This window comes from Ambystoma mexicanum, chromosome 2q (assembly GCF_040938575.1).
Source record: "Ambystoma mexicanum isolate Mex_15411 chromosome 2q, UKY_AmexF1_1, whole genome shotgun sequence".
Lineage (NCBI taxonomy): Eukaryota > Metazoa > Chordata > Amphibia > Caudata > Ambystomatidae > Ambystoma > Ambystoma mexicanum.
In genome coordinates, this window is record NC_090924.1 from 675653933 (window position 1) to 675676727 (window position 22795).

A 22795-nucleotide genomic window follows, 5' to 3' on the forward strand; every position below is an offset into this window, starting at 1 on the left:
TCCCAAAAGGGTCTCGTCTGATTCAGAAACTCAAAGTGTACAGTATTGAAGTGTATGTGTGTAATTATATTGCACCCTTCTAAAGAAAGCTTTATAACCGACTGATAAATGAATTGTTTATGCAAAAAACGGAGTGTAAAAGTTTATTTGAATACCTGTAACTGAATCTTTGTTTAACTCCACTACTGTTCACATTTCCCCTCTTGCGATGAGCCTGGCTGCTCAACACGCTACCAAAACTGGGTAGTACAAGTTTATACCAAAGGTCGGGTTGCCTATATACCTGTAGTCATAGTTGCTTGTGTTCCCAGAGGGTACTGCATTCAAACTTTGCCTAACAGTGTCTCACTAGATTTCTGTTGATTCAAGAGGCGTTTCTTGCCAGGATTGGAAGTGTGACAAAAGTCCCTGGCACACACCTGTAGCATGTCAGGAATTTGCTGTTTGATTTAGGTTTACTGTGACCAGCTCCTTGTCACTTAGTAGCACCAAGGTCACACTGATTTCTAGGTGCTTCACTACCCCCATTTTTAATTTTTTGATGAAATTTATCCTGACATCTAGCCCTTACTTCCTCAGCAATCGACATTTAATGAAATAGTAGACCTCTCCCTTCTCAGTTTTTTCCAATTACTGTCAGACATTTGGTTTCTTGACAAACTTATCTTTTCGTCCTGTGTATTTTGATTAATTGTTCGGTCATATTCCCGGACCGTTAGTTTGACTGTTAGTCGTGAGTCGACTCAATCACTGAGCCCATTTTAATATTCACAGAATCCATATTGGCCTATAGATTGAGCATTGCCATGCCTGATCCTTGTAGTCCAGCCAGGAACATGGCTGTTTCTCCACCAATCATAGTCTTGTCACGATGCGCGTTAGTCTCACCTATAATTCACAAATGTACTTTTCGGTAGCATCATTTTTGTCATTTGCAATATGACCTCACTCATTTAATCAGCCAGGCGCTGTGCGACTTACTTCAGCCTAGATCGATTGCTGGTCAGGTGCCAGCCTGTCCGTTACTTCCAAGCACTCGCCATGTGCTATAGTTGGACTGTTTGAAACGATTTCGCTAGTCCGGCATCCTGTTCACCCATCATCTCTACGAGTGATGCAGACTTCCGACCAGCTTGGTCTAATGCAGCCTCGAGTATTTGCAGTCATTGTAGTTGGATGTAACTGGCAGAGTGATTACGTAAATGTTTCCTCCTGTAATCTGCATTTGTGGATATGTTTGTCTGCTGGTGAGCGCAGCTGCGGGTCTCACCGTACTTTCAACACATGCTTAATTATCACCACTCACTGCTGTATTGGGAGAGGATACTTCACGTGCTTCGGCCATCATGCCAGTTTCATCTGTTTTGCCTGGGTGTTTGGTCGCAATTTCACCGGCTGTCGGCATGGACATGCATGTTTAGGGAGCCTTTAAGGCCAACAAAAACATCCGCCAAACTCCACTGGGAAAACACTGCAGGCCATGTCTGACTGCATGGCAAAGGTGGTCACACTCCCAACCGGCAGGGAGGATTAGTCCGGTTGAGCCAATAGTAGCGCTAAACACGGTAAAACACTTGCCACTCACTCGGCTCGTGTTCTTGGGGGAGGTTATATTGCCACACCTCCTCTGGTTCACCGGAACAGCAGAGAGATTTCGACTGGTGTCTTTGTAAATTTAATTTGTTCTTTGGGTGGGTATGGTTTCCCCAGCCCGAGGATTCTGTTACATTGTCTTTATAATTCTTGGAATACTGTACTTCGTGCTATTTAAGTATGAATAACAATGGCAGCAAGGCTTTTAGTTGAATTTGTTTTTTTGGCAAATAAAACCGTTTTTAAAAAGTAATTAAAAGTGGAATATCCATTTGTCCAAAGACAAGCGAGTTGTCCTCTTGCAGTCCCAGGGCTACCCCAGTGGTACGATACTTGACCGAGGTTCGACAAACAAAAGTAAAGGATAGCAACATTTGTCTTTACTTACCGCCCTGACTGATTTTCCCAGGTGTCAAGGATGTACTTGGAGGGGAGTACTAAGGGTTTGAGACGTCCAGGGCCTGCAGGATTGTAAGTTTGAGACAGATAATTTAGAATGCAGTTATCACAATGTAGACCTCAGGACACTTCTGAGATGGAAGGCAAATTCCAGACAGTCACCCTTCACAGGTTTCCCAGTTGTGGTCACAGAAGCAGCTTTAAGACAGGTTCCATAGATGCTTCGAAGCAGTCATTTCAGGAGGAGGGGAACATAAGGTACAGGGTGGTGACCAACGTTCTGGGCTTGAACGTGGAACCGAGAAGTCTCTGACAAGGAAGACCAGGTGTGAGCTGGTCAGTCTACCAGACAGTCCAGGGATGTTTCTGCAGGCTGTAATCTAGAGTAGGCATCAAGACTAGCTGGCCCCAAGAGTTAAAGGGTTGAAGCACAGAGTAGGGTCTTTTGAGATCTTGCCACGAAGCAGGGCTTCACCGGCCTAGGATTGGAGCGAGACATGCCGGTACACTGCAGAATTAGTCCGTGGGTCATCAGTGGGCTGATCGTTATCATTGGATTCTTGGGTCCAACGTAGATCTGAAGAATGTCTGCCGGAGTCCTCTTATCCAGATTCAGAGCTGGAAGCAAGTCCATGTGCACCATGGAAAGGATCTGCCACATTCAAACAGCCAGTATTTGCCCAATCAGAGACTACTCGCATCCACCCAGCAGCAGACTGGCACAAAAAGGATGTGAAATGGGACCAGAGTCCAAGACACCACACTTGAGATATCACAGACATGCTCGCTAGCTGGCAAAGGCAGCAGCTTTCCCTGGCAAGTGCAGGACCTTATATGGAATTTCCTGATCTGTGATGGCAGGAAGTAGACCAAACTACAATATGGCCAAAGAAACGACTAGCCCCCATTAGTAGCCATTCACGGTGAACGCTGGTTGATACGTAAAACAGTAAAAATGTTACTGCTGCCACCCACCTGTCTTGGGCACATAAAAAGTGACCATAAGCCCAAATAAGTTAGGAGGATACTAAGCATCCCCATTAAACTGCACTGTAAGGCACTGTGTGCAATTTCCAAAGTACAAGACTACAAAGAGAAAAGGTTTCTCAGAATTGACAGTATGAAGGACTAGTCAGTTTTCCCATAACAATGAGTAAAAGGGAAGTGCAGCTAAAGGCTTTACTTCCCATTAAAATGTCAGAGAAGGTGCAAAATTCACCAAAGGAAGGGAGTCCTATTGAAATAAGCGGAGGGAAAGTTGCAAAAGAAAATCTTACACTAAAGCCCAGAAATAGGCAGGAGTCACGGGAAACCAGTTAAGACATGAAAGGGCTTTTAACTTTAACTACCTCCCTCATAGGCCACCAGATTTTTTAAATATTTTCATTTATCAAAGTACGTACAGCCCTTGGGAACACAAATATATCATTTAAATCACGAGTGAACACTTAAATACTGTCCAAGACTGTTGGAATGTATAACTACCAGGTTGTTTCTAGAATTGTGCATGTTACTCTGCAGCTGCCATTTTGCCAATTCACATTGCAGCTGGTGGCATGTCATTAAATGGGCCAGGCAAAAGAATACACGTGTACAATACTTTACCATACAATATAGGAAAGTGAGGACAGGTTAGGAGAACTCTTATCCTAAGAAAACCAGCATCGTTTCAGCAAGAAACAAACACAGGCTAGCATACCCTAGCAGATAGCATTTTGTCACATGGTGCTCAGTAAATTGGTTGCTCGTGCCTACTGCTCTACTCATTCCTTCAACGAAGTCCTTAACTTTGCCACCCTCGCCCTCCACAAACAATGCCCGATGCCAAAAGCCAATGCTAAATGCTAAATATAGCTACCCAAAATCCACGGTCTTCAAATCCATCCATGGTCTGCCATCGACACTTCCACCCTACCCCCGTGACCCAACCCTGCCGACAACATTGCTCCCCTCCTGTGCTCTACCCTCCCTAATCTTTCCATCCTCCCCCCACTCCTGTGTGCCTCAGCCTGCGCCTTCTCCTTACTCATCCATCACCACTTGACTCCCTTGCACATAATATCGAATCTATCCAACCTCTTCAAAGATTCATGACCAGATTTGAGATTTACTCATCTTGTGGTGTTCTACCATTCCCCCCAAATCCCATCAAATCCAAATAACTACAGTCCACCTCAGCCATTACGTTTAGGCCTACTTCCCTATGTAAAAAGGTTTACATACAAATGTATGATATGGCACTAATCCTAATCTATGGGTGCTAATCAATGCCCCCAATCCTTTATAAATGCACCCCATCCTGGGACTCCATTTTGTCACCATGCAAACAATGGCAAAATTGGCACTTACACAAACACCTCACTGCTTGAACGTAGATCAAAGCATGCACACAGTGCCTCATGCAGTGTGTGTAAAGGCACAGTCTGGCTGTAGGCACATCAAAAACCAATGTGCGTTGGTGCTGGGAAAAGCACCTTCATAAAGCCTACATTTGTGTGAACCTCAGAACATAGGCGATACAAACGGCAAATTACTATACCGTTACAAATGTTACCACAAAACAAAAAAGGACAGTGCCAGCTACAGTTCCAGACAGTACATGAGTGGTGGACGAACATTGAAAACTGCACAAACGCTGCAGAGCAGGAAGTAGCAGTAGCTTGCCGGAGCGGCCCGTCTTAGAACACTTGGATACAATTTCTTCCTGGTGCTCTGGTCCCATCCCAGAGGGCTACTATACCAATAGTAAGGAGGAAAGCAGACAGAATGCAGGAGTCCATGATTCTTAAGTCATAAACTAACAAAAGATTCAGATTATCAATGGTTCTGCTGTCATCTTAACCAGGAGCAAAACTAAACCAAACTGATGACCAATGAACACTGTCCCCATTTGGTACAGAATATTATAATGTGCCATGTTTTAAATGTCCAATACCTCAACAGAAACAGCAATGCTTCAAATCCCATCAACCCACGTGGCTTGGCTGGTAAACATTTAGTGGATGGTGGTATAGCTGCAATCTTACTCCCACTTCAAGTAAATGCTTAAAATCAACTTGCAAGTAATTCATTCTAATATTGCATAGAAATTCTTACGTTGAATCCGATTCAGCGTTGCACTGAAGAAAGAAACCAGCACTCTTCTGGTGAGGTCTATCGGGGTAAAACCGAGGCATTACCATAATTTTCCATGGAAGGTTACGTACAAAGCAGGGAGGTCCAAGGACAGACTCGCTCAGGCGACTGAAACGTTCAACTGTGAACTTAAAAGTTGCTTCAGAACGCCAACTTGTGTCTGGAAGAAAAATACATGCATTTGTACAAGTTGCATTAATCTAAATAAGATCATTGCATGTGGTAAATATTAAGGGAGCACATTTGAAAGTTGAACTACTTTGTTTTTCTACAACAAACTGAATATCAATATACAAAGCCACAAAATCCGTCATCACATTTTTCTACAAACAAGCACAAATATGCTTTAAACTAATACAAGGCACCAGTCCCTGCCCTTTTAACCAACTCCTGTTAAGTTCAGTTTTGTCACATGTGTGTGCCCTCGAAAAGCAGCACACCATATTCTTAATCCTACGCACTTAATCGACCAAGTGTAGTGTTCCAAGGTCTGCAATGGTTTCATCTCCACAATTATTAAAGTGGACTGTTTGATAGTGGTGTTTTGATTGCTACAACACAATGGACAAATATATATGGGGGTTGGGGGGGATATATGCAGTCAAGAGTAGAGGGTGCGGGAAATGGGCACCTGCATTCTAAAAAAGAAACTAACAGTAATTTCTACGACCACAGAGTTCCCTTTACAAATTGTGGAGAAGAAGCCGCTTAGAACTGTTCCAAAGACCGACACATGAGAAAGTAAGCTACTCACTGTGAAGATTCTTGTACAGTAGTCCTTAGTGTCCCTAAAGAGGATCAGAAATGATCAAATGACTACCAGTACAAGATTCAATACTTACGTGCAAATCAGTCCGATAACCCTACCATTTAAATTTCTTGGCAAAATGTTACCATACATTGGACTTCCTTTAATGTGCCCCCCCTTAACACGTTACTACGGAGGCTGCCTACCACCAAACCTTAAAGGTTTCACTTCAGATTCTCCCAACTCAATATTACAAGAAAAAGCAATAAAGATTCCTAGGGAAGAGGGTGTGCATAACCAAAAAAAAAAAGACAATAGGACAAAAGTTACTTACCAGTAATGGATCTCCCAGTTTACCCCCAGGGCTACAGTACTGTCCTTCCTATAAGCAGCCTTTGTGCCCAACATCCCCTTCTTTCACTTTAAGTATTTTTTGATACATTCACCCCCAGATGTTCTCATGTGGCACTGCCCTCCCATGGAGCCCCGCAGTTATTCTTTCCATGATGCATATATTCAGGGCTACATTGATCCAGTCCCTCTTACATGGAGTTCAAGTACATTTCCATTTCATCACTAGGCAGGCCCGTGCTGAGAGCAGCAGGGGTGCTGCCAACCCCATCAACCTACTTAGTTCTCCCTCAGCTTCCTCCTACCCCAACAAGATCAAAAGGGGTGTTTTGGTGTGGGGGGATGCCCTCTAGTTCCCTGATCCAGCCCAGCACTTCGTCCCAAAACACCTTTATTCGAGGGCATCCCCACCACATGCCAGTTTATTAATTTCTAATGCGCTCCAGACCCGTGGGTAGCAGGGCGCAGCAAAAGATAATGCAAAGCTTACAATGTTGCAGATTATACAAGTTACAGTAATGTACAGGACTCACAGAAATGTACACAAAATGGTACAGATAACATGTTATAGTTAAACAAGGAAAATAGGAGCAGTGTCAGGACCTGGAGATAAGGTGGGCAAGTGCAGCTAGGGAAATAGGGTGAATAGTGGTAATTGAAGATGGGTTGGATGCGTTCCTTCGGAATAGTGGGTATGGTTTATCTGCTCTCAGGTTTGGTAGTGAGTTCCAAGTTTTAGCAGCCTTCACTGGGAAGCTATTGCCACCAATAGTGGTTAACTTGAATCTGGGTACTACTAGGCAGTTGGCGTTGGCAGCTCTGGTTGGTCTGATAGAGGTTTGTGTATTTTGTTCATGAGGTAGCTAGGGGCGGCATTGTTTAAAGCTTTGTGTGTCAAGGAGATCATTTTTAACTGTATTTTGTTCTCTGTAGATAGCCAATTATGTTGCCGTCTGATGGCGGAGATGTGTACTTATGCCAAGTGCTGCTCGCAAGGCATTGTTTTGTAGTTTGTAGTTTCTGGATGGTAGTTTTATCAGCACCAATGTAGAGGGCATTCCAGTAATCGATCCTGGAGAGAATTAATGCTCTGGCCAGGATCATGCAACTGTCGTTGGAAAGGAATGGTTTACCAGCTCTTATCAGCTTGCAAGTATAGGCAGTGGTGGAGGCCAGAGATTTTACCTGCTTGTCAAATGACAGAGTGGAGTCTAGGTAGAAGCAAAGGGTTTTTACTTCCTTGGAGACCCTGATAATGTGTCCGTCAATGTTGAAGGAGGCAAATTCCTGGCCTAATTTGTTAATATTTACGTGTGATCCCAAGATTAGCTCTGTCTTGTCGTCGTTCAAGCACAAGCCATGGGTGGCCATCCATGCTTGAACTATAAGATATACTCTATTCACCAACTCTGTGTCCTTAGTATGATCCCCAGAAAGTGGGAGGAGAATCTGTGCATCATTTGCATAGGTAGTGTAGGTAATACCCAGAAAGTCCAGATCAAACAAAGGTTTGGTGAAGATTTATAAAGTTGGCGAGACGCAAGAGCCTTGGGGGACACCACAAAGGACGGGGGTAGGGTCAGCTGCAGCCGATGGGGAGTATACTCTCATTGTTCTCTCACTCAGGAATGATTCCAACCATCTGATGGTCTCAGGAGAGAAGTGAGCGGCAGAAACAAGGTGCCTGCAGAGGACCTTGTGGTCGACCAAATCAAAGCTGAGGGGTCAAGTAAAAGCAAGAGTGCTTCCACTATCTCTCAGCTCATCAATTTGGGTCTTTAAATAGATTAGAGGTGTTTCCGTTCCATGTAGTGGGCGGAAGCCAGATTGTCTAGCTCCTAGGAGGTTATACAGATCAAGGTGTTTTTGTATCTGGATGTAGGCGGCTTTGTCCAATATAAGGAGGAATGGTACTGTGTTAATAGGGCGGTAGTTGGTCGGGATGAGGGGATCCAAGGTCTGTTTTTTGAGGAGTGGGAGCACCCAGGAGTGTTTTCGGTTAGCAGGGATAGTGCCTGATGCAAAGGAGCCATTAATCAATTTTAAAATGAATGGTGAGAGGTCTCTGGAAGCATCTTTAATTAACTGTGCTGGGCAGATGTCGCCTTTACAATTAGACTGTTTGAGCGAGAGTATGATTTTTTTTCTATCTCTAAACGAGAAGTTTTGGAAAAATGAAATTTGTTATTGTGCGCCTCAAAAGAGTCACTAGGTGATGAGGTATTGGGGATGTGCTGTAGGTTCAGCATATTTTTTTTGCTGCATTTTGTTTTGGAGCGTATTAATTTTGTTTGCTAGCGCATGTTGGATATCTGCGCACCAAGACTTGTCCTTAGTAACTAAATCATTGTGGCTATTGATAACTAATTCTTTTAGAATGTCGAAGAGTTCCCGGAATTGGTGATGCGTTCATCATAGAAATGCCATTTAGCAAGGCATACTTCATTTTTAAAGCGTGAGGGAAATGGAGGTTAGTTTTGCTTTGTTTTTGGCTGCAGGGCAGAGTCTCCAGGAGTTTTCACTTTTTCTTTTTAAGTCGTAGGTCTCTTAATTGAGGTGTAAACCGTTTGTTAAGGTGAGCCTTGGATTTGCTTGTTCTAAGCTTGAGAGGGGCAATTTTGTCCAATGTGTTGAGCATGATGTTATTATATTCCTGGACTAAAGTGCTGGGGTCTAGATTGTCCGGCAGGGTGTTTAGAGTGGGTAGGATGGCAGGTATAACTTAATCCACTGTGGTACTTTTGTTATTTCTGGTTAGGCAGGGTGGCGCTGGCAGTGAGACCATAGCAGAGGGTCTGAGTGTTAATAAGTTAAAGGCTATAAGTGTGTGATCAGTCCATGGTTGAGGAGAGATGGAGGAAATGGAGACACTGCAGTTATAGTCCGCTATCCAGTCCAGTGTTTATTATACTGCGAAGATCCTCCTCGAAGGTTCCAAGAGGACCCGGGGGTCTGTATATTAAATGGATGGTGAGGGATTGTGTTTTATTTATCTGGAATTTAGCAGAGATGTTTTCACAGGATTGCAAGGTTTGAGAGGGGGCTGTTCTGAGGGAAAGGCTCAATTTTGAGATGGCAATTCCGCCACCTTGAGAGCCATCTCGATCTTGTCTTGTTATGATGTAACCTTCTGGGATGGCTAGCATGAGTGATGGGCCTGCTGCGTTATGTAACCAAGTCTCGGTTACCGCCAGGAAATCTAGGTTATTTTCTGTGATTAAGTCGGCTATGTCAAGGGCATGGGCAACAAGCGATCTCACGTTGAGAAGCGCTCCTTTAAGTGGCGGGGCCTCAGTTGGCGTGATGCCCTGGCTATGACTGGATAAGTTAGTGTCCGTAGACTTGTACTTGTATCTTTTAGCTTGTGTTGCGTTTGTAATATCAATCTGTTCCGACTTGTGTGGGTAGTTTTCAGGTTAGTTGGCGGTATGGGTCTTCTCAGTGGATCGTATAATTTGGTGAGTCTAGCATGAAGTTTAAGATTTCTATCTGATAAGGTACATGAGAGGGAGGTGATTTCAGCCTCTGTGGCACCAAAGTGTTTGTATTGAGAGGTGGTGGGATTATTGAACACTATGTTAGGCAAGGTGTGTGAGATAGGGCTTGACACAAACGGAATGCTCAGTGTGGCATTCCTGACTCAGTGATAAAGTGTAGGGTGGCGGCCATAATGCTGTAGTAGAACAATGAATTTGGCATCTTCTAACAATTCAAGATATGGGCACGTAGGTGCGTGAGACCAAGTCAGCACTAGGACAGGTAAGAATGTCATACAGTAGGTATCTAGGTTTGAGTAGGGCTAGTGACAATCACTGTGCCGATAGGTCAGGGTGCGGGCCAGTTGGGTTGCAACTAAGCAGCTAAGCCAGTGATTCTATAAGCTAATAGAGAGTGAACGTGTGCCAGGCACTGTTGATGGGTGCACCTGGCAGTAGGAGATGTCGTGGCTAAGTCTAGGGTCTAGAGTTAATGCAGCAACAATAGGCAACGCAAGTGGAGGCCCTGGCATAAATCAGTTAATATGGCAGCAATAGGCAATGCATAGGGGCACCTGGGCATAGATCACAGTTAATGCAGCAGCAATAGGCAATGCATGGGGGCACCTAGGTAACTTGTGACGTTAGCACAAGTGAGGCAAGGACATGTAGTATGAGGAGAGGAGGCTCACAGTATGGCAATCAGCGAGCAAAAGAACAGGTATGAGGGCATGTGAAATGTGGTAATGTGCACATATTGTAATCAGATGGGGCAGGCTTCTTAGACATGGCTAACGGTAGTGATGCTAGGTTTTGGTATGCAAAGCCTTGCACGAGGGCGTAAACACCACACCTATAAGCAGTGTGGAGACAAACAGGTAAGTGTTTCAGTAGGGCTTACCAGCAGTCCGTGAACATGCATATATGAGCAAAGGCATAATTGTTCAGGTTAGGTCTGTAGATTAGCAGGTGGAGTGTCGAGCAGGGGTCGTGGTCTCCGCCTCAGTCAGTTCTCAGGACAGGCTCAAAACAGGAGCCTTCGTTCTCCGCCTTAGTGCGGATGCCGGCTTGCGCCTGCCAGTGTGTCAGTGTTCGGGATAGGGTGATTTACAGCCAATGAGGCGTTTGCTTGGTGGAGCGAGGTAAGAGGCCCTAGAGGTCGGCCATCTTGGAGTGGTCGATCCTCCTCAGCATCAGGGCATTAAGATGGTTAAGGCACGGCAGTGTGCTGCGGGCAATTCAAATAAAAGCAAATCTTGCCATGTGTAGGCAATGGGTTGTGGTGGCTAGAGGGAGGTGGGTGGCCCAGGCTCACCTCGTGTTTGCAGCTGGGCTCAGGCTGCGATGGGGCACTGCTCCAGCACAAAACAGATTATCTGGATCACAAGCATACACAGTGGATTAGGTAATTACCTGGGTAAGTGTCTCATTGAGGAGGCATATTCCATGGGGTGACTGCGGTAGAGTTTGAGCAGTGAATCCACGTGGGTGCGTGTATGGATAGTATCAGCTACGTCTGGTGAAACGATGGGTTTCCCTTTTGGGTCTCACATGGCGACCAGGGCAAACAGGATGGACTTTATCTGGCCTTCCTCGGGCCGCCGGCTTTCCGTCTGCCGGCGGATGCTGTTAATTAAAATAGACAAGGCGTTGCTCATCAACAAAGTCAAGCGTCGCTTAGGCGATGTGAGACGCCCAGCATTTTGTTTTCCCACAAATCAGAAGCGATCAGCTGTTCTGGAACGATAACAGATTAAAGGCGTAGAAGCAGGTGAGGGGAGGTGGGGGGGGCAAAATAGGAGGATCAGGGCATCAGATACTGGCAACGCAGTGGGGGCCTCACCATGGAAGGAAGAAAGGGTGTCTGCTGCTGCAGTTTGTCAGTAGTGTGCCCTGTCCTCAAATAAGCTTCAGAACACTAGGCTCGCAGTCTGAAACATCTTTGAGAGCCTGACAGGGTCATATTGTCGCCTATCGAGGAGCTTGATGGCATGAAATTAGTATTGGCTCGAGATCAAAATCTGAGCGGCCCCTTTACACAGTCTCAACTAAAGCACTGGGTCCATTTCCCTTTCCATGTCACTTTCCCATCTCGTCTCAACTTCTCTGAACCAGTTCCCTGCAACCACCAGTTCACCGCACATAGCTGAAATCATGCCCTTCATTTCAGTTATTTTATCCAGGAGCCTCTCAAAGGGAATATCCAGTCCAGTCATTTTCCCTCCCTTGAGCACCCCCTTTAACTGAAGGTATGAAAAGACCGAAAGAGTACCTATGCCCAGGCCCCTACAGATCCATAATAGTAATAAAAGTGCCATTCCTCTATAGTTGGCCGACCCTTTCAAGGCCTGCCTCAAACCATGCTTTAAATCTTTCAGGATTGCGTCTCGAACACCGGGCACCCACAGGTGACTTGGGGGGAGGGGCAGGGACATGTGGTTACTCCTTGCATTTCCGTACCCTGTCGGCATATCTCCCATATAATTCCCAGAATCAGGTGGTGCAGATTTTTGTGGGGGAGTTAACCTCTTGGTACCCACAGCCATTCCCCTACTGTGACGGGGTACAAATCAAGATTGTCCAGGCCAACCCATTGGAAGTCCCTCTGCATTCTAAGATGGGGTATGAGGACCCTTAGCTTTGTAGTACAGTTTCAGGTTCGGGAGCCACACCCCGCACTCTCTTTCAGTAAATTAAGAACTTCAGGCTAGTCTTGCTTTTTTCCCCTGCCAAAAAAGGCAGGCAGCCTCGGGGACCTGGATCAGAAGCATCTGGAATGCATATAGGGACCTTGGTAAGCACACCATCTACAGGGCATTGAGGGTTTCCGAGCCACGATATAATCCATTTTCCCCATCTTACCGGATCAGCCTGAAACCCGGGCAGGAATGAGGGGGAAGTTGGCAACAAATAAGTCTCCCATATCTCTTGAGGTTAATCCCAAAGTATCTCAGGATGCCCATGTTAACCAGTAACCCGAGTAGGGTGAATCTATATCTTTCCCCATCCCTACTCAGAGGGAAAGGGACGGATTTAGCCCTGTTAATCTTTAAGATGGCAAGATCGCTATATTGCTCAAACGGATTACTGCTAGAGGTTAGGAGGTTCCTTGTGTGCAAAGCATATTGTCTGCATAAAATACAACCTTGTACTACACCCCTCCCACCGTGAGTGCTACTCGTGGGGGGTCCTCTCTTATTCAAAGCTAGAGGCTCCAGGGAGAGCACATATAGGGTCAGGGAAAGGGGACACCCCTGTTTTGTACCGCTACTTAAGGCAAACCAGCAGAGTAACCCCCCCACCCCCATTAACTGCCACGCATGCCCTAGGGGATGTGTAGACTGCCATTATGCCCCTCCTGATCCTAGTTCCCAAGCCTACCTTAGCAAGGACTTGCATGAGAACGCCCCAACTCCACCCTATTAAAAGCCTTCTCAGCATCCACTCAGAAGGGCGGGATCCCCTGCCATCCGCTGCTCCTGATGAAGCAGGTGTAGGGTTTTCCTCATCGTGTCCGCCCCCTGACGTCCCCTTTTTGAAGCCCACTTGGCCTGGGTGGATCAGTTGGGGCATGCATACATCAAGTCTTGCCCCCAGAACTCACGTGTAAATCTTGGCATTGATGTTCAGGAGGGAGCTGGGGCGATAAGGTCTGCAGTCTCGGGGGTCGCTACCCTCCTTTTGTATCAGTTATTAGTGCACGAGAGAAGGATTCTCGGGCTTCTCCAATCTCCAGGATATCATTGAACAGTTCCACCATGAACGGGAGGAAGGGGGTAATGAAGGACTTGGGAAAGGTCCCTTTGGAAGACTGTTTCGCAGTGAACTTTTACAACAGTAATCTTGCCACTGCCCTCTTGATTTCCTCCACAGTTATTGGAGCCTCCAGTGCCGCACCCTCCTCCAGGGAAAGCCTAAGCATCAGAGTACCCGCCAGGTAAATTGCAATATCTCCCATCTCTGGGTTAGCCTCCGACTTAGAGATTTTTCATAAAAAGACAAATGCTTCTTGACTCCAGTTTGTCCCCGGGTCCTATGTTTTATCAAAATCCTTCTATGGCATCCACCCAACTTTCGGCATGCTGTCCCCTCAACCTGGCGGCCAGTAGTGCGTTCGCCTTTTGTTTCAGGAACTGCAGTTTTCTAATTATTTGACCTTCCTCAAGAAGCCCAAGCTCTTCCCCTTTCCCCCTCACCTCCCGAACCCTATCCTCCCGTCCCTTGGTGACGTCCCGAGCCCTCTTCTCGAGATGCGTGATCTCAGACCTCAGCCAATTAGTGTCTGCTCCCTTTTTCCCTTACTCCTTCCTGGATCGGAATCCCCTCCACGTCCCCTTCCCCGTTTCCCACACCAGCCTCCGAGACTTCGCCTGTATTTATTTTAAAATATTCCGCAATTCCTTAGGTCAATTCCGAGTGGAACACCAGATCTTTCCAAAGTGATTAGTTGCATCTCCATTTGGACCCCTAGGTACCAGTCTGAGCCGGTTCAAGTCCACCGAAACCATGTCGTGGTCTGACCAAGTGATCAGGGAGATCTCAGAGCCCAATGTTTCCTCCCACAGACCTCTTGAGATATACATATCTATTCTGGTGAAGGTGCCATGTGGGGCCAAGTAAAAAGTGTAACCTTTCGTTTGGGTGAAGGCAACGCTGTATGCCCCAGAGAACATACACCAACATTTCCAGGACCTCTCCGCACCCCATTCTAGAAGGTTCCAGTGTCCCTGTACCCGTACTTGCCTATCAAGCATGACATCAGCCCACATGTTAAAAATCGGCCCATCAATATTATGTGGTCTGAGGCTTCCAGCATTACCCTTGGGAGAGTATCAAAAACCTTAGCTGACCCTGGTTCGGGCAGTATATTGTGACAAATGTGAAACTCACTTTTTTCATAGTACCAGCAACCAGGCGGGCCCTACCTTCCTCATCAGCCCATATCTTAGAAGCCTCCATTCTAAGCACTTTGCCAATGAGAATTTCCACCCCTGCTTTACTCCAGGGCCTACAGCCCCAATACTCCTGACCCAGCACACCAGGCACCCTCCTTTCCTCTAGCGTATTTAGTCTCTTGGAGGAAAGTTACATCAAGGCCAGCTCTACAGAACTCCCTAGCCACCAGGGATCTTTTCATGGGCGAGTTCATCCCCTTTACATTTAATGTCCCAACCCTCAGGCGACTATCCCCCCACATCTGAAACTACAGCCATCTTACTATTCTCACACAGATCCCCTTTGCTCTCCGGCCGGCCTGTACCCATAATGCCACGTCCAACTGAAACCTCAAGGAGACCTATATCTTGATGCCTACCCCTAGTTCCATTACACTCCCCCCACCCCCAATAACCCACAAGGGCGCCCAACTCCTCCGAGTTGATATCACGAGGTTGAGATCAGACCACTAGCTGGGACAGATTCCCTCTCGTCCCGTGCCGTCAGCACCTCATTACCATTGAGTCCCCCCTCCACCCAACAAAAGCACAACTTTCCAGGCTGCAGCTGGCTTCCACAGCCCGCCAAGTCTCCTTTCTAACAAACCACAAGAACATAACCCAATAGGAGTCTACCTGGTCCCGCAACACCATCTTATGCTACGTATGGGATCACAAAATTCGTATACATCTTCTCCCCCGACTAGGTTTCCACTATGAATCAGTTATCTGCCATGGGCGATGTGTTGAGCCTCCTGTATTTCCTGGATCCCAGCATTGGTCTCATTGTGGGTACCTTAATGAGCGACTGTCGATCACCCTCTGACTTTTCACCCTGGTTCTTAGACGTGCGGTTTCTGAGAGCAACTCACTCATGGCACTCTGAATGTCCTCTTCTGTCAGTCTGTTTGTGCCCATCTAGTTCAAATGAGAGAATGGAAACCCCCATATGTACCTCCCTCCCCATCGAGCCACTTAGTCAGGGGCGAGCACATCCTCTTTGTTAGGGTCAAGGAGGATAAAACTTGGAAAATTGTTACCTTGGAAATGCCGTACATGATCATGCCCTTCTAGTTATGAACCCAAGCTAGGACCGACTTCGTGCCTCTTATCGCCCCACCCGCTTCGAATTCTCTCGATCTTAGCTTCGTCGATGGTGTCATCCTCTAAAAACAATTGTGACGGTGTAGTGTTGTCTTCAGAACTAGATCTGTCTCACCTTCCCAATCCGAGATTCTGAAAAGCCTTCGGTTATTCCGCCTTTCGCCGTATTCTAAATCGTCCATTTTCATTCTGACCTCTTCCTCATGGCACTGCCTTGCCGACATCTGCATGTCCATTTGTGTCTCTAGGGTATCAGGGGAGGATTGGTTGTGCTCAATTTCCTCCAGCCGCTCCTCCATTGTGTCCATTCTCAGAGTGATTTTGTCAACCCTACTCCCAAGGTCTGTCCTCATGGTCCCGATTTCTTCAATCAGTGTTGCAACATCGTTTATGGTGGCTGCGGATTCCTCTGTGGCAATGGCCATATTGGTCTGCACTAGGGGTCCAGGGCGACCCTGTAGGTACGTGTATGTGGCCAACTTCAGTTTCGCCTCCTTGCACCTCCACTTGCTGTCCAGTATGGGTTTTCCTTTCAGCTCTCTCCACCCGTACACCATGTGGGATGGCGGCTGGTGCCATCCGGGTGTCTTTCCCTTGAAAATATCTTCACGTCAAAGGGTGTTACTCATATCCGCGGAACAAGAGGCGGACACACCCCAGAATCTGGGGCCCACACCTCCCTGTTCAGACTTCAGGAAACCTCTTCCACCGCCAATCGCCAGCCCAGTACCTCTGTTAAGGGTAGCTGTGCAGGGGGGACGGCTTCAGATTGATACATACCCTCATGTGGGGTACTGTTTTGTGGTATCACTTACAGCACTGTCTCGCACCTCTTCCTTGAAGCCCCTGGGTCCTTGCTGCTGCCCCCTAGAGACCCCTGTACACGTTTGTCTATTATCTTCTCAGCCGGAGGCGGGCCTGGCATCAATCAGCTAGGGAGGACCTCTCGTGGGTCTGCTGCGGGACCCCTCGTGGGGTCAGTAGCGTCGACTAGCCCACTGCTCCCCTGCCTGTTTCAGGGCCTACTCCAGTACACCCTTATTCCTTGGGTGGTGTTTCCCCCGTAGCGTGTATGGGCTCTTAAACCCCTTCACCTTTGCTATATGCCTCTTTTCTCAGGTCGCTGCAGGGGCCAGCAGTGTCCACCTGAGGCCCCCTGTGTGGTTGGGGCACTCTACCCACCATCCCGCCGCAGTCCTTTGTGGGGTCCTCCCCTTGCCCCAGAGTCTCCTTTTGGCCTCACACAGGGGGCCAGCAGTGTCTTCCCAGGCCCTGTGCGCATGAAGCACTCTCTAGGTAGCCCTGCTGCAGTCTTTTGGTGGGATCCTCCCCCACAGCGTCAGTCCTGCTGTCCCAGCTGACATAATAGACCTGTAAGAACGCAGCGGGGACCCTCCCACCACCTCAAAGGGCCTCACGTTAAGCGTGGCGGGGGGGAATGGGAGCACCAACCCACCTCCCCTCACACCTCCGGGTCAGTGGCCGTGCCACTTAAGTGCCCACGTATCCTGCACATGGCTCCCAAAGGCAGGCTTCTTCAATTTTGTTTTGCTGTGTCAGGCGCCTGGCGGTACTCCCGTAATCAGGGACAGATATCGGCCATTCCTTCTACTGCAGGGCAGTGGGGATGCACATCAACGCCTGTTCAGGTTGTAGCGCTAGGGGCTGTATAAGTGGGGGCTCAAACAACTTAATGGGACCGAAGCCTGGGAGGATCACGCTGAGACTGTAAACATCAGTGCGTCCCCTGGTGGCCTATCACTGAACAGCATCTTTTGAGTGGTATTCTGGTTATAGGATCTGTTTTCTACCTGTACAGACTAAATGCGCTTTCCATTGAAAGCTCTCCTCAAATCGTTTATTCACTTGTGATACAAATCAGGTTAAATTGCAACAAAAAAACAAAGTACCTATTTCCCAAAACATACAAGTCCATGAAGCGTTACCTCATTCTTCCCATTTTCCTGTAGTCCTTGTAAGAGAAGAAAAGTGAGCAGATAGGAAGCCTCTAAAAGTTTCTTTAAAAACAAAACAGTAAGCCAAGTGTCTTTTGGAGCTTGTGAATTTGCTTTTTAGTGATTTTCCATTTTCTCGAAGGTTTCATGTAAACCACATCACAATAAAAAAAAATAGAGAATAGTAAACACTCACCCCTAGTTTTTCAGGGGGGCATAATAGAATTATTAATCTTACACTGGTTGCCATACGCTTGGGTCTACTCAGGTTTATTTATATCCGGTAGAGTTTAGCAAAAGTGCATACTGAGCTGAACATTACAGCCATGATATGATAAGTCCTTTATAAGGCACATGTACACAAATGTTTCTAGGCAGGCAAATGGTGGAAAAACTATTCCAGACAAAGTGCAACAAGTAGCCAGTGTCGCTTTAGCTTCCCTCAGGTTTGCTTTCAGGTCATCAAGTTAAAGTGCATGGCATTTCTAAATGTAATGAGACTATTGCTCAACTGCCTTGCTGTATGGCTATCCTTTGGACCACCACCAAAACACAAACTGGCTTACATTTTTGAAACATTCTAGGACATCCAGGGTATGGAGAATGTTTAAGTCCAACTCCTGTTCTCCAGAATTGGTATATTTCAGATTCACATGCTACAAATATTCCCCAGAGTCAGTCTAGGAATCGGTTAACCTTTTGTTTTCTTGCTAAAAGGGAAAGAAATTTAGCTTGCCACACTTGTTCTGGGGTGGTTTTGGTGCCAACCAATGGGACCTCAAGTAGTTGCACACCAGTCCCTCCTCACACTCTTCCTCATCCACTCAGATTCTGACTCTGATGAAAGGGCAAGCACGGTTTTTACACCACCGGGTGGAAGGACAGTGGAAGGAGGGCGCATGTGAATCCATAATGGTTACAAATGGGGAAGAAGGTTTAAATTACTTACCTGTAACTATTGTTCTCCAGCATGGGTATGGCATGGATTCAGAGGATCATGAACATTCCCCGTCAGGCTGGGGATCCTCAGTGAAAGAAAGTTTGTTTCACTTCAAACTGTATTCCTCCTCTAAACCAATCAATGTCCTCTGGGGCAAACTGCCCCCATCCAATGACAGTCCACTCCCTTAGCTCCACTCCTGGTGGCCATATTCAGATTTAATAAGCCCATAAAGTGGCAGTATGAAGCAAGAAGAGCCACAGAGGGGGAAGGTGGGAGAGTTTGCATGTGAACATGCCAGGCTCATGCTGGAGAATAGTTACAAGTAAATTAAACCTTCTCCAGCATGGGGTCTGTCAAGGCTTCACATGCATGAATAACAGTTACTCACCGTAGTGACTACCTTACTCCTAGTCCATAGTCCCCTTTCCTCCATACTTGTGCGGCATTCCATCCTTCGGGATGGGACCGTACCACTTTTTCAAAAAGTGGTAAAAATTGATTTGTCCACTCTTTTTACACGGGCACCGCACATGGCCGTAACCCCACCCTCCTGAGCTCCGCCCCGCACATCACCCTTCAGTCCTTGTCTATCGCCAGTTCTGACCATTTAAGCAATAATATAGGATACTCATTAGGAGGTGATGGCGGGTGGGTGTATGGAGGAAAGGGGACTATGGACTACGAGTAAGTTAGTCACTGCGGTGAGTAACTTTGTTAAACTCTTACCATTACCTTTCCTCCATACTTGTGGGAGATTCCCAAGCACTCCTAACAGGTAATACGGGTGTATGGAAATTCTTATTGAAAAAAGTACTTAACAGCCTGGCCGAATTGAGCATCGGCCCTGGAGCTGAGGTCCAAGCAGGATTGCTTACAAAAAGCCGATGGGAAGGCCCACGTAGCCACTTTAGCAATGGTTTCCCAGGTAACATTTTTGGAATGCAACTCAGCCGCTTTGCCCCGTACAAGATGGGCATGAACGCCCTTCGGAGGTTGAAAGCCCTGAATGGTATAGGCCTCTGAGATACAGGAGGGAATCCGTCAGGAGATAGTAGCTTTTGAAGCGGGTTTCCCTTTCAGGTCTCCGAACGTCACAGAGTTGGGAGAAGTCAGAGTTAAATTGCTCTGTCCAGATAGAACTTCAGAGCTCGTCTGACAAATACTCTCTCGGCATCTTAGGAAAAAAAAAAAGACAGTTAAGGATATAGATTGATTCCAATGACATTCTGTCACTTCTTTAGGATGTAAAGACTGACGAGTGCGTAGCACAACCTTGTCTTTATGGAAGGTGAGGAACGGATGTTCCACAGACAAAGCTTGAAGCTCGCTTACTCGCCTTGCTGGAGTTACTGCAATCAGAAATGCAACCTTCCATGAAAGTTACTTCAGATCCGCCATAGCCATGGGTTCAAATGGTTTATGGCATAAGGTGTCGAAGACCACATTCAAATCCCATTTTGGATGAGGATTGTGTAAGGGTGGATAAAAACACAGACCTGTGAAATGCCTTTTAATGACTGGGTTTGTCAAAGAAAAGCAACAGTTGTCAGTGGACAGCTAGTCAGCAATAGCTGACAAGCAAGTCCTACAAGACAAGAATGCCCAAAGCTGACAGATGAGCTATGAAAGATAGAACAGTGTCAATCGTAGCATGCCTGGGGTCCAGCTGCTTAGCTAAACACCAGTGGCAAAACCAGAACCACTTGCTCCTAATACTGAGACCTTGTAGCGCGTTTTCTGGCTGCTTGCATAATGTGCATATTGTCCTCGGACAAGTTAAATCGTGCTGAGGTTTTGAATTCAGGCACCAGGCCACCAAGCTGAATTAATGTGTGGGAGGTGTGGCACACCTGCTGATCGTACTGGTGAAGCAGGTTGGGAATCAACAGCAGTCTGATCGGAGGGAAAATCGACAGATGCTGAAGATTCGAGAACCAGGATCTGGCTGGCCATCCAGGAGCTATGAACAGGCGTGCAATTCCATGTATTGCTGAGCCTGCAGAGTGACCGATTAATCAGAAGAGGCAGCGGGAAGGGATAGGCCTTCATGTTGCGCCAAGGAATTTCAAGAACGTCCCCTAGGGAGGAGGCCCCAAGACCGTTCCTGGATACATAAAGGATGTTTCCTGTTTGTGGAATTCGCAAAAAAGGTACACTTAAGGGTGTCCCACTGTCGAAAATGTGGAGCGGACCGCCATGTTCAATTCCCACTCGTAGCTGGCCGCCGTCTGTCGGCTGAGTGAGTCCGCAGTCACATTGAATTGACCCCTAATGTGTACTGCCAGTACCCAAATGGTTTGCTGTATGGCCCATTCCCAAATCTGGATTTTGAGGTCCACAAGAGGTGGTAATTTGGTGCCACCGTGCTTGTTGATATAAAACATCGACAGTTGTCCATGTGGATGCGGACCACCTTGTTCATGGACGGTTGGAAAGCTTTCAGCACCACAAATACCGCAAGGAGTTCCAAATCATTTTTATGCCTGTCCTGCCGCGTTCATAGATCGAAAACGTGAAGATGATCCAGCGACGCTCACCACCCCAGAAGGGAGGAGTCTGTGGTAATCGTCACTTGTGGGCAGGGCTCCTGAAAGGAGGCCCCCACTATAAGATTGTTGGTCGAAGACCACCATAGAAGGTCCGCCATCATGCAGGATGGAACTGGGATCATCTTCGAGTCAGAGTCCAAAGCCTGACACCAAGAGCTACGAAGAGCCAGCGGCATACGCCTAATTTTGAGACATGCAAGAGGAAGAGCAAGTAAGCACGAGGCTATGTGGCCCAGAAGTCTCTTGAACCACCAAGCAGACCTGTGCTCTGACTGGATGAAGAGCTTACACGTGGTGGATAGATCTGCAAATCTGTCCGCTGTCAAATAAATCCTGGAGTCGATTGTGTTCCAACGGAAACCCAGAAAAATCAGGTCCTGGGAGACCGTCATGGAAGATTACCGCCAGTTCATCGACAGCCCAAGATGGAACAGGAGCTGGAGGAGACACTGGAGATTGCTCGAAGCAGTCGGTGGACAAGGTCTGCGCAGGTGCCAGTCTTCCAGATACGGATATACATGAACACCCTGTAGACGAAGGAAAGCTGTGATGACCGACATCTTCGTAAAGACACACAGCCGAGCTGAGACCAAACAGGAGTACTCTGAACTGGACAAGCGCCCCTCCCAGGGAGAATTGCATCTATTTTCGATGCGGCTTACATATTAGGATGTGCATATAGGCGTCCTGAAGGTCCACTGCACTGAGCCAGTCGCCCTTCCGAAGAGAGGACTTAATTTGGCAGGCAAGGTGTGATCGTCTTGAGGCAGAGAAAGGTTTAACTGGGAAAGGTCAAGGAAGTTGCACAGGACAGTCTGGTTGGGTTTGGGCACCGTGAACAGTCGAGTAGAAGCCCTCCCCTTGCTCTCCAATGGGAACAGGTTCCACCACCCTGAGGTCCAGAAGCTTCTGAACCTTGGCACGGAGGGATGGTGGCCCGATCTGTTGAAATGGAGGGTTGAAGAGTGGGGTATTGAGGGGTTGGGGGGCAAGCGAAAGCCAGCCCACGCGATGGATGAAACCCACCGATTTTTGGTGATGGTCTGCCATGCCTCCAGATGAGACGAGATTCGTTCTCCCACCGATGTCTCGTGCGACCGACAAATTACCACTTTGCAAATTTGTCGGCAGGGAAACAACCTGCTCCTGGAGAGGAGGCTAATAGTGAGAAAAACAGACCATGTTATTGTTTGACAGGTGCCGGGAACCGGAGCTTGAGTTCTGCGCGCCAAGCAGTCCTGAAACCCGCTGAAGCAAGGAAAGTATCAGGACGAGACCCCAACCTCTGTGTATAAGGGGCCATAGCCAGGACCTTTGCCAGGACAAAGATTTGGCGGTTTGGGTGCTCGCCTTGGTCTTTCTAAGTTCCTCATCCATAGAAGAAAATTCCTTGCCGTCCAAGGGAAGGTCCAGACTATCTTGCACCTCCTTTGAAAACTGTTGCATGGAGCCATGCCTGGTGGGAGTTGTCAGTTCCCACCATAAGGCCTGGGGCTGAGGTATCCATGTGGTGTGCCGCAGCTTCCAGCAGATCCTGGGCCAACAACCCTGCGTCCGACAGACCAGCTTTGAAGTCGTCCAGCCTATCGGCAGGAATACACTCCTGGA

General features: G+C 47.3%; 1 protein-coding gene across 4 annotated transcripts in view; it reads right to left on the reverse strand.

The window, feature by feature from the left end:
- USP7 (ubiquitin specific peptidase 7) overlaps positions 1-22795 on the reverse strand; it is a 2259762-nt gene that overhangs the window by 2018944 nt on the left and 218023 nt on the right. For all 4 annotated transcript variants that reach the window (XM_069647850.1, XM_069647849.1, XM_069647847.1 and 1 more), the window contains exon 3: positions 5089-5287. In XM_069647850.1, coding sequence (XP_069503951.1) covers positions 5089-5287 — 199 coding nt within the window. The remainder of the gene's footprint in view (positions 1-5088; positions 5288-22795) is intronic.